This window comes from Carcharodon carcharias, chromosome 3 (genome assembly GCF_017639515.1).
Source record: "Carcharodon carcharias isolate sCarCar2 chromosome 3, sCarCar2.pri, whole genome shotgun sequence".
In the NCBI taxonomy this organism is placed as follows: Eukaryota; Metazoa; Chordata; class Chondrichthyes; order Lamniformes; family Lamnidae; genus Carcharodon; species Carcharodon carcharias.
The window spans coordinates 143,584,116-143,596,801 of record NC_054469.1 but is presented as its reverse complement, the minus strand read 5'-3'; the positions used below and the strand labels follow the sequence as shown (position 1 = coordinate 143,596,801).

The following is a 12,686-nucleotide window of genomic DNA, read 5'->3' as shown; positions in this document are numbered from 1 at the left end:
GAATCTGCACTGCACCCTCTCCATGGCTAATATATTCATCCTAGGTGCAGTGCCCTAAACTGAATGTAGTACTCTAGATGCAGTGTGATCAATGCTCCATACAACTGAGGCATAACTTCCTCTCCTTTCCCGACTAGACTCCTTGAGGTAAAGGCCAATGTTTTGTTACCCTTTTTGATTGCTTTTAGTACCCATCTGTTAGGTTTTAATGATTTGTATATTTGGACTTTGAAATCTCTTTGCTCCACTACAGTTCCTAGATCCTTTTCAATAATAAGAAACACTGAATTATCCTTCTTGTGTCCATTATTGTGCACATTGAACTTCATTAGCCATTATGCTGCCCACTCACCTAATCTGTCTGTTTGTAACTTGCTGCTCCCAATTGTAATACCTGCTATTGTCACTACAGCACACAACCCCACCGCCACCCCTGCTTCCCCACCACCACCACCCCCTTCAAAATTAGGGTCATCTGCCAGCTTGGATATACAACTCACTATACTTTCATCAGTCATTAATGAATATAGTGAAAAATTGAGGCTCCATAACATGTCCATGGGATCACTTGTCCCATCCCATCAGTTAAAATACCCTTTAGCCCCATTCTCTGGATCCTACCTCTCAATTAATTTCCAACCCAGGTCAAAAGGCAACCTCCAATTCAGTGCATTTTTACTAATAATCTTGCTGTTAGAACCTTTTGAATACCTTCTTGAAGTCCATATAGATAACACCCATAGACACTCCCTTTCCAGTTTATTCATAATCTCAAAAAAATTTAGATTAGTCAGGCCTGATCCATTCTTGCTTCCTGATTCAGGCATATTTGTTCAAGTGCTGAATCATTCCATGACTGATCCTAGTAACTTCTCCACAGCTGATGTTACAAAATGATACAATAGCTTTGTTTTTTTTAATTTTTTGCATGTTTGAACATCCCTTTATGTAGGTGTTGTCGTACAGTTCTGCCACTTAACATTGGTGGACGAAAATGAAGTTACTGCAGCAACTACATATAAACATTTATGTCTAGAAAAAGTGTGCATTTTGTTTGTGCTCCTAGCATTGCTAATCCAAATTCACCCAAATACACATTTCTCTGTAATTATCCATTACTAATCCATTTTATTTGCATTTAGGTGTATGCCTTGCCTCATCCCACAATTTGCTGTGACTTGTACAGGTTGTAATGTTACGCACAATAGCTACCATTTTTATTTATGAAAGCTAAGTATCATGATTGTGCACAAGTAGGTATCTTAAAATGAAATTCGAGATCTTTGTGAAAGACTCCCTCCCCTCTTAGGCAAATCATTGTGATGTGTTATGTTGATAGGTTCCAGCAGGGAAAACAACACCATAGCGGTAATCAATAACATCCTAGGAAAGGCTGAGTGCATTTGCAGATTTTATTTATTTTCAAAATCTGGTGTCTTTGATGCATCAAAGAACTTTGATAGTGTTAGTGTTCCAGCATCATGTTTCTTTTCCTGTGGGTTTTCTGTACACTCTGATATCCAAGGCACCAAGAAACATGTTTGTCAATAAAAAAACTCTCCCTGTATTTTGTTTTCACTTGTATTTTATATTAAGCTTATACTATAACCTTTATTGTATTTCTTCTGTTTGTTCGGTGGGTCTTGAAAAAACAGAATTCAGCCCTGGAGTGTGGGTGTTTCCGGCAAGGCTGTTTTTGCTGGGGCAACGCGGGATGGGCCACAAAGGTGGTGCTGTTATAAAAACAAAAAACTGCGGATGCTGGAAATCCAAAACAAAAACAGAATTACCTGGAAAAACTCAGCAGGTCTGGCAGCATCGGCAGAGAAGAAAAGAGTTGACATTTCAAGTCCTCATGACCCTTCTGCTGTGCTACCTGAACCACTAGTAGTGTTTTGATGCAACGGAGAGACTTGCTAGACCGAGCCTTCCCTACTCCCATTCCACCACCACGACTACCACTGGAAGCTAATGCTTTTTGACTACAGCTGCAGCGTAGCAGAGGAAATCCTCCCAGAGACAGTGTGGGTTAGACCTTCCAGAGGAACCTCCGACCTCAGAGGAACCTTTGCCCAAGAAAAATGTCAAGAGAAACACCAGGAACTCTTCATTGCGTCCATTGACCTGACCAAAGCATTTGACTCAGTAAATCATGAAGCTATGTGGATTGTTTCCAAAGATATGGATGACCAAGAAACACCATCACATATCTGCAATTGCTTCATCTTTAACCTCAGTTGCCTCCATGCCAAAACTAAGCTGACCACCATAAATATACATGATCTAGAGTTTGCGGATGACTGCAGTGTCATTTCCCACTCTGCACCAAATTTGCAAACTACTCTCGATCTTTTCAATTTTGCATACAAAAAAACTCAGCCTGTCCTTAAATGCTTCCAAAACAAAACTCATATAGCAACCCACACCTGGTCAGCCAAATATTCCACCTCCCATATGTACTGAAGGAGAGATTCTGGAATATGTTGAGCACCTTGGCAGCCACCTCTCAAAAGGTTACCATAGAAGAGGAGATCCAACACCTGATCAGCAAATGTTTAGTAACAATGACCTCTGCAAGTCAACAAATGTCCTAGTGTACAGAGCAGTTGTCATCACCACACTCCTGTATTGCAGTAAGACCTGGGCTTGTGTATCAGTGACACAAAAGAGTGATAGAGAAATTCCATTAGCAGTGCCTTAGCTACACCTTACGGATTCAAGGGGAGGACTATCGAACAAATGCCAGTGTCCTCCTCGAAGCTCATTCCACAAGCATTTAGGCAAAACTGCAAAATCAACTCCAATGAGCTGGAAACTGTCTGGATGGCCAAAAACAGTCTTCCCTGTCAGATCTTGTTTTCTCACCACTCAAATGGCCAACATTCTAGGGGAGGACAAAGAAAACACTTCAAAGATACTCTGAAACTCTCTTTTTGAAATGCAGCAGCATTGACATTAAAGACTGGGAGGAGCTTGCTACCAATCGTTCAGAATGGTAACAACTTGTCCATCAGGCTGCATCATACTTTGACTCCAAACGCCCTAATGATGAGGCAGAGCGGTGGCAGAGAAGGAAAGAAAAGCAAACAAATCCTGCACTCTGGACCCCACTACCTCGTGGGATGTCCTGCCCCAGGTGTCCAAAAACATGCAGGTCGAGAATTGGCTTGTTCAATCACACGAAAACACATGGCAGAAACACGTGACCCTAAGTAGATATCATCTGAGGGACAGCCAACAACGAGGAGAATTGGATGAAGAAAATTAGATGAGGTGTCAGCAAAACTTGTAGCTATTTTGTTTGGCTATTACCTGCATGTATGGACTCCTTTGAATGTTCTCAAATTGAACCTAAGATTGTGCAAGATAGATCGAGTGAGAGAGAAACCCTTCAGCATATTTAGTTGGAATTTCATCAGTGATTTTTTTTTTAAAAGTAGCTCTCTGCAACATCTGTGAGTAAAGCCCAGAAATACATAGATATCCCTTTAGGACATGGAGAATATATTGGAAAGTAGAACCCAGATAACCAAGATGACCTTTTTAAAAATGTTTGCTCTTGCTTTTCTGTCATTTAGTTCCACCTGCTGAAATCTCCAGGAAACAGTTTTAGCAAAACAGCATGTTCAGGCTATGTGTAACAGGTAGAAGTTGTGCAAAACTGCTTTAAAAGCCGAAAGGCATGATCAGAACTAATAGAAAACTTCTTCAGGGAGAATGTCCATTGTTAGTGATTGATACAAAGTGGAGTTGAGCTGTAGGTATACATGATTTCCCCATTCCATTGTTGTGTATCCTATGTGGGTGGGGCCATGAGAAAATTTAGTTTATTCACAACTTTTGAATTTGTATATCATTTGGGTTCTGAGGCTCCATTTGCTGTCAGACCAACAGGATGGTGATTATAACAATAGTTCAAGAGGTTTTTGGTCTTTGGAATACTGGCACAAGAATCCAGTGGGCGGGGTAGGATCTGGAGCAATTGGCAGAAAGGTGCCTGGAATCTGGGAGGGAAAGGGTGTGAAAATACCATAGAAAGGGGTGTGTAGATTTGGGCTTTAAACCTTCATTGTAACAATGCCCCAGCTTCAAATTACGAAGGCTGTTTTAGTTATCTGGAGCAGATAGTCCATTTATTTAAATAATTCAGCATCCTTCCATGCTCAGTTCCATAAAACCTGCTTGCTGCTCTGTGCCTCAGGATTGTGGTGATATACCATTTGAACTTACAGGAAAGGATACTTGTGTACATGCAAGGGGCAGCAGCAGGAGGTGGGATCAGGAGGTGGCAGGTGGACAAAGGAGGGTGGAGAGTCTCCACCATTTCCAGGAGTTTCTGATTTGCCTTGTAAATGGTACAGTTGTTGTCCTGCCCTTAAATCAAATGCCTGGCTTGGGCAGGGGCAAGGGTGGGGCTTCCCTTAGCCAGAGGTTTGTGCTCCTGCTTTGCCATCGTCCTGGTAGTTGTGTTAAGGCATACCAGCCCCCGTAATTGTACGTCGGTCACATTAATGTAGTCCAGGCCCACATGTGGCCTGGACCCCTGAAGAGACTCCAATTTAAAAAAAAACAAATTCCTAGATCAGCCCTGTGCTCAGAAGCCAATCAGACCAGTGTTGGAGGAAATATCTCCTTTATCACCCTCAAAGGGTGGGTGAATGACCAAATACAGGCTGCAGAGTAGGTGGGTGTCCAAAGCGACACATTTCTGAACTCATGCAAATGAGTTGTCTTCCCCACCAGCATCACAATTTCTGGTCCTAGAGTGCACCATCAGGTACAATTCTGGTGGATACATTTGGGTTGTGTTTTGAGGAATTTTAAAGCCATTTGAAATGTAATTTTGGTCTAATGCAGTTCTTGCCAAGGTTATCGTGCAAGTAAGTTCACACTCAGGTGAGATACAATCCTCGTATCTTTATAACATTTGGATCATCGTACTTCCATGTGTGACTTGTAGTCTAATATATGACTGTGCTTTATCAATTACGTTGTTTGTTGCTGTTGGTATTTTTGGGTCCAAGTGTAAAGAAATATTGCTAGTTCATGAGAAATTTAAAAAAAAATAGTAGTAACTCTACATTTTTATATCCATTCTTATAGTTTTCCCCACAGCAGTGTAACATTTTGTTCTCAGTAGAGCACTGGAAGCATGTTTGTTGTCTTTGCCAGAATTGATATTTTGCTACATTTCCTCTTTTGAAGTGATGGGACACCTAAGGAATAATATGTCAAGCATTTGCAAATACATTCCTCAAAAAACAGATTTCTGTTATAAAATTATAATGATCCAAAGGATTATGATTTTTGTGTTCAAACAATAGTTCAGATTATTTGGAATTTCTTCCAATCTTAAATAGGTTTCATAACAATTATTGTTCTTTGAGAGATCCGTTGTCTCTCAAACAATTTTTAATATGTCTGGGAAAGAAATGGTCACCAAATAAAGGTAGTGATGAATGTTGAACACTTGGAGATATTTATAAAGTACATTTTGTCTCACTAATTGAATCTTAGAAATTGCAACATGTAAGGAGGCGTTGTACCTGCTCCAGTGCAACTCTTTATAACAATGCCTTGCTTACAAATCCACAAGATCATCAATTGTCTTACTTTTTATTCTACATTCTATTGTACTTTCTTAAAACATTTCTTTAGTTACAACGTTTTTGTAAACTTTTTGTTTAAAATATTACTCTAGATACCTGGAAGAAGGTAACATAGAGGCTGCCGAATCGCAAAAAGAAAGAATTGAACAACTTCAAAGAGAAAGGAGGAGAATTCTTGAAGAAAATAACATGATGTATCAACCTCTATTTTTTAGGTATGTTAGCCATTTTGGGTAAGTGCATTGTAAATTAGTTGGGTACCATTTGTCAATTAATCTTTAGCATATCTACAGAACCCATCGTCACAAGGTTTACTTGAAATAAATTTTGAACTGTAATACCACTTTCTAGTCTTTATAAAATTGTATATACAGGAGATTGGAGCTTCTGCGAATTTAGAATCTGGTAGTTTTCCTTTTTCTTAGAAACTACAAACTACACCACACAATTCCAAGCCTTTTTCATTAAGCAAAAGGAATTTGTTGAACATTTTAATTGTAGCCAAATGCTAAGATTATGAAAGCCATACTTATTTGGATAGAAATCCCAACAGATTAACATGTTCAAAAAATGTTTCCCTGTTCACTGTTTTAATAAAGGTATTTCATCCATTTTAAAGAAGCTGGTTAAAGTCCTAGTTAAAATATTACATAAAGGGATTTCATGTTAACCAATTTGCTTGTGTTCATAAATCCATGATGAGCTGTCCCTTTTTCAGTCTAAGACTATTTCAAAATTAAAAAGTTGATTCATAAAATGAGCCTTATTAGCAAGTACTACTATCACAAACAAGTCATTGAATTGGTGTCAATATTTCCCTTATGGTCAAATTATTTGAATGTACAAAAGCTTGTCATTTCTTATATGTGGAAAAGAAATTGCTTTTGGCCTTTCAATTCTGCACAGCAAATGGTACAATCATTGTAAAGTGTGTGAATATATAAATTTTTTATGCTGCCTGTTTGAAAGCAGTAGTTTTGGTTATTGTGGAGAACTTTTGTGAAATTTTATATGGCTTTTTTAATCAGATTTTTTAAAATATTTTTCAGATACTTAGCTTTTAAAAAATTTCTTTATTCTCATGATGTAGGTTGCTGGCCAGGCCACATTTATTGCTCTGAAAATGTGCTGGTGTTAGACTTTCATCCCATTAGTTTTCTTAGTACTTTTTCTTCTAGTGATTGCGCAAGCTCCTTCCCTCGTTTTGCCCCTTGAATTTTCCACTGTTCTTGGGGTCCTTTTTGTGTCTTCTACATTGAAGGTGAATACAAAATACTTTTTCTTGTGGGTGAATAGTGAATACTCCATCATGATCTTGATTTGAGCCTTGTGGATGATAGACATTGAGAGGTCAAGAGATAAGCCACTCATCAAAGAGTACTCAGCCTTTGTCCTGCTTTTGTAACTACAGTGTTAATATGGCTGGTCCAATAAAACCTCTGGTCATTGGTGACCCCCAGGATGCTGGAGGAGGAAGGGGGTAATGGTGTTGTGGTTAGAAATCACGGGCTGGTGGCAGGGCCTTTTCTTATAGGAGATGATAATTATTTGGCAGTTAATGTGGCATGAATATTACTAGCCCAAGTCTGAATGCTGTCCTAGTTCTGCTGTAGGTTGACATTGGCTGCTTCATTAACCGAGGAGTTATGAATAGATCTAAGCACTGTAGAATCATTTGTGAACAGCCCTACTCTTGACCTTATGACAAAGAAGGGCATTGGTGATGCAACCAATGGTGTTATGAGTCTACTGAGAAACCCTGACAATGCCCTGCCATAGTGATGATAGGCCTCTGACAACCACAACCATCATCCTGTGTAGCAGGTATAACCCCACCTTGGTTGAGGGTGGGAAGGCTTATCAGCCTCTTCCTATTTGTTTACCATTTGACTGGATGTCATTGGATTATAGAACTTTCAGCTCTTTCCTGAACCAGTTTGTTGGTGCAGGAGGCCATTATGTTACAGCTTTACTGGATTGATGCTATTTTCTAAGGTTTGCCTGATGGTGCTCCCCATTGAACAAGGTTGCTTTCCCTGCTTGTAGGTGATGGTAATAAAAAAGTGAGGAAAAATTTGGGGCCTGGGTTTACAAATTAAGAGATATGTTTTTATTGCTGCTGATTGTTCGAACCACCTCATGATTCAATGTTGAATTCAACAACTTTAGGTCTTGAACTCCCTCCTCCATCCCCACCCCCTTTCTGTTTCTTCCCCCTTCCTTTTGTTTTTTCCAATAATTTATATAGATTTTTCTTTTCCCACCTATTTCCATTACTTTTAAATCTATATCTTTATGCCCTGCTAGTCTTTCCACCCCACCCCCACTAGAGCTGTACCTTGAGTGTCCTGCCATCCATTCTTAGCACATTCGTTTAGATAATATCACCATCTTCAACACCTCTTTGTTCTTTTGTCTGTGACATCTTTTGATTATTTGCTCCTATCACTGCTTGCTTGTCCTTACAACCACACAGCCCCCCCCCCACTTCTCTCTCCCCCCCCGCCCACCACTACCTTAAACAAGCTTATATTTCACCCCTCTCCTAATATTCACTCAGTTCTGTTGAAGGGTCATGAGGACTCGAAACGTCAACTCTTTTCTTCTCCGCCGATGCTGCCAGACCTGCTGAGTTTTTCCAGGTAATTCTGTTTTTGTTCATGATTCAGTTTGGTCTGCTAGATCTATCCACTTTGGTGTGGTAGTATCACAATGGATGTCCCCTCTCTCAGCTCTTTTTTTTGGGGGGGTGGGGGGGGCACTAGCCCACAATTACCAGATTCATTAAAGTCAACTTTTGCAACTTTCCATGGGATTTGAAGTTGTAGTTGCAAGTTCAGCTCCATAACAACAGGCCACCATTCCCTAATAATGCACCTATTTCTGTGCTCTGTTCAATTGCACACATTCAAAGGAAGTTCGATCTTTTATTTACAGACAATCTCGTGAAGGTGGAAAGGAATTGTGGGTGAGCACAGGAACCTACTGGGAACTTCGGAAAAATCCAGGTTTTGACAAGCTTGATAATCCAATACTTTGGTGACATTGCAACACTTTATTTCATTCTTTGCTCCATGACTCATAATTTATTTATTACTATCATCTCTGGACCATCTGTAATCTTCATATATAGTTAGTTATATCTCTCTTTATTCTAAATTTGTAAAGGTATTAAAACATGTACAGACTGGGTTGATGCCTTAACAAAACTGCGGATTCTAAAACCCATAAAATAATATTTAAGCACTGCAGGGTTTGGTTATTTACAAGAAATTTAGCACAAACAGTAGTTGTATAATATATGCAAATATATAATGTATTTATTGCTTGCAAAGAGTCTCTAAATAAACTTGTATCAAGATGATGATATATGCCTTTGAAACCCTTTAACTATGGCACGTAGAATGCTTCCAATATTGAATTTATTCAAAGCTGAGTACAGAATCTTTGATTATGGCATGTATTTGAGATACATTAATAGTTGGGTGTACCTGTTTAAGTTGTATCTGCTTTGAGAGTAACACTCTTAAGATCCTTCAAATAAAACCTTTACACAGTGAAATTTGTCATGAAGACAATGAACACCCTGCTAGATTCAGACCAAATGTTAATTTCAGCTTAAAACCGCATTTGCTACAAACTTTTTCTGTCCTGTTGTCTGTTTGTTTCCCTCCCCTATCCAATTGCCACCTTTTACTAGGAGATTGTACATGGGCTCTTGGAAGAATGCAGGCCAGCCAAAAAGAAGCAAGGTAGAGAGGTTTTACTCTTACCTAGTAACTGCAGATAGGTTCAAAGTTTGCATCAATGTTTACTTTAACCTTGGGAAGCATGATCTTGCTCTGACAGAATCTTTGTAAGTGAGTGGAGATACTGCTTTACAAAAAAAGTACTTTATTGTGATTTACTGAATGCGCACTCAGTTTAAGAAATATCTACACTCAACAAACGCAGAGGTGAAAATACCACTATAAAATACAGGCTCAAATTGTTGTAGTTTTTCACTTATTTTTGTTGATTCTTCTGCCTCATCACAATCACTAGCCTTTAACATTGTTGGTGTACATGTGATCCTGCGTCACTTGTCTGTTAGCACATTGAAGTAGATCCTAGGAAGTTGTTGACATGTTTCACCGTACTAAAAATTTTCAGGATTTTTTTGTACACACTCTACCTCTTTCAGTAAAGCAAATAATGTTATCCTCTCCGGCTCTTTATGCTGCTTGTGAACCCTTTTTGCCTTAAGGTAAAACACTCCTGGAAGAAAATGTGGCCTTTTTGATGACAGGACAGGTCCTCCGACCACAAAATTGTCAGAAGTGGAAAGAATTGTCAGAAGTGTTTCTATCTGTCTAAATTTATTATCTCTCTGCTGAGCTGCAATTAGCCATCAGCAGGATGGCACCAATGGTAATGGCATGATTTGTTGGCAGGATATGTACTTTAACTGGGGCTAATTTATTATCACAGGCTTCACTGCTCCTGCTATAGCTTCTCTTTCCCACTTCCCAAAAACAGAATTATAATGTGATAACTTTGTGTAGAATGCCATCTAGTGGCACATATACAAGCTGATAAAATGTCACCAATTGAGATTCTTGAACAATGTGTAAAATGGAACAATAATTCTATGGGAGGTATGCTACATTTCAGCCACAAATTACAATAATTCGATTTAAAGAAATTGGGTGCATATTTTTGTTTTGAAGGTGTTTAGTTGAGTATTTTGTCCCTTCTGTTCATTGCAGTTAAAGATGATGGTGCTGTTAAAGCGCAACACTTTTTCAAAACGATAGAGCTTTACAGCATGATGATTGAGCTGAAATGTGCACTTGAAGCTGATAGTTTGTGTATTGGTGCAAACAGCTTTACACATAAGCATGATTCTTGTTCACAAGAATCCAGTAACACTGCTTTTCTCCATTTATATATTGAGTTTAATCACCTATTAGATATCAAAAAAAAATTTCTTACAGATAAATATTTTACTGAGGTGTATCGCACAGTGACCTTGATAAAACAATAATTTGACAATTTTTGCTATTCTCTATTTGCCTTTTAAAGGCTCATTGTAAAACTATTCATTACAGGAGAATTTGGAAATATTAGTGTAAGTGGCTGTGGTTAAATGTCAAGTAGTTGGTTTTGAAGTGTTCTGATGAAACCCATTTGTTGTCATAGTTACCCTGTAATCGGTTATAACAAATAATCACCTGAGATGACAAAGAAGAAAATTGTCAGCATTCAGTAAGGGGATCACTCACCCAGTACATTAACTCTGTTTAAATAGATGAATTACGTAAATGGGAGTAATACTTAAAAAAAACAAGGTCTGGTGTCATTTTTACAGTAAACATTAATTGTCAGTTTTTAAGACTGAAATCAATGCATGATATGAATTATGATGGCCACCTGAAGGCTGGAATATCTCTGAAACATGGTATTTTTTATGGTTTTAAATTGTTTCTTGCACTGTACACTATTCCCCAAATCGGAAGATTAATGACTTGTTCCCTGCCTTGTGCTAGTGATGTTCTGTTATTGAACACCACTAGTTGGCTTCTCTGCCTTTTGTTTTGTCCATTTTCCCCAAGAAACTCCACCTTGCACTCCCCTACTGATATCAGGAACATGCAAATTAAAGACTGGGGGTAGACTTTTTTTTAGGTATTCAGTACTGATATAGGATGAAAATGTTTTTTGTTTTAAATTTAATTTCATCCAGCGAAGAACATGTTCAGTTCTGTCTCAGCAAAGTAGAGTTGCATGGTTCCATTGGCATTCTCCTTTCAGAAAGTTGAAAATTTACTAGACAACAGTTTAATTTGCAGACTTTGAGTATGTGTCATTTTACAGAAGGAGGATATTGGCAGATCACTGCCATACTACATTTTGCTACGAAGCATTTTTTTTGTGCACACTTATTTAGTCATCACTCTTGTTGCTATCTTAAACATGATGTAACCAGTTTCTGAGAAATTTCATAAAAGCATGAAGGTTTTCACCACAGTAGTGTCCACCAGGCATTTGAATTTTCTTGGAAACTAAACAACACATATGCTGTGGTCTTAAAGTATTGAGCTCCATATCTTCTGAATTCAGATTGTATGCATACCTAGATTAGAAATAATTCACTGATGCATGCTGTCATTTTCAGAACCTCTGAATCTCTTTGTCACCTCTATTCTTGTACAGAATTCCATTATCATTTTAGGGAACACTAGTAATCATTAGACTATTTTTATATGACTGAGAAACACTACATGTGAGAGGCAGTAACAGGTTCATTATGAAGCTATCCTTCATAGGGTAACAATAATATATCTCCTATCCATTAAGTAGTTTAATAGCATCTATTTATTTTTTGTTAATTGGGTTAATTAACGTGAATGAGGATGCTTTCTATATTTCACAGTCATGTGAGCCAGCTGTGCGTTGCTCCGCAGATGTATGGCCAACATATTTTAAAACCTCACAGCAGGTGTTTTGGTTAAATTGGATTGTCACTAGCCCAGAGATCAGATAACTTTTTAACTGACTAGGATCATAAGTTAATTTAGAAATGTGGGTTCAAAATAAACTCATCATTTTGGTGAACACAACAGTTTTTCATGTACTGTTCAATATGGATCAAAGCACTTTCTGGAGCTAACTGACACTTATGAAGTTATTTTATATTTTGTGGTTGTTATAAGTCAAAGTTGGTCAAAGTAAATGATCTCATCTGAGAGATCTTCAATATGGCAAAGAATTGCTGAGAAGATTGGCAAACCCAAAAATTCTGTCAATGTTTTGCGCTTAGCCAGAGAAGAATTTAATCTGGAGCAGAAAGCCATTGCATTTTATTATTTCTGTGGTGTTTTTGGTTTTAATCTTATAGTTTGTTTCAAGGAATTCTCGGTTCTAATTTGTAATGTTTATAATAATGCCATACATCTGTGTTGGGTGATCTCAAAATTGTATTACAGAATTTAACCCCTGAAGCGTAGCAAAGGCTTAGGACAGTACTGAATGCATTTAAACCCCCCATTTTAAATTCTGGAAACCATCAGTGTAAGAAGATCAATCCATTGTTGA

The 12,686-nt window shown here is 38.2% G+C and overlaps 1 protein-coding gene across 12 annotated transcripts in view; it reads left to right on the top strand.

Annotated features, from left to right (window-relative positions):
* osbpl3b (oxysterol binding protein-like 3b) overlaps positions 1-8,974 on the top strand; it is a 237,289-nt gene extending 228,315 nt beyond the window's left edge. For all 12 annotated transcript variants that reach the window (XM_041183816.1, XM_041183809.1, XM_041183813.1 and 9 more), the window contains 2 exons: positions 5,702-5,824; positions 8,547-8,974. In XM_041183816.1, the coding sequence (XP_041039750.1) occupies positions 5,702-5,824; positions 8,547-8,652 (229 nt within the window). In that variant the 3' untranslated portion in view covers positions 8,653-8,974. The remainder of the gene's footprint in view (positions 1-5,701; positions 5,825-8,546) is intronic.
* Positions 8,975-12,686: the final 3,712 nt, after the last annotated feature.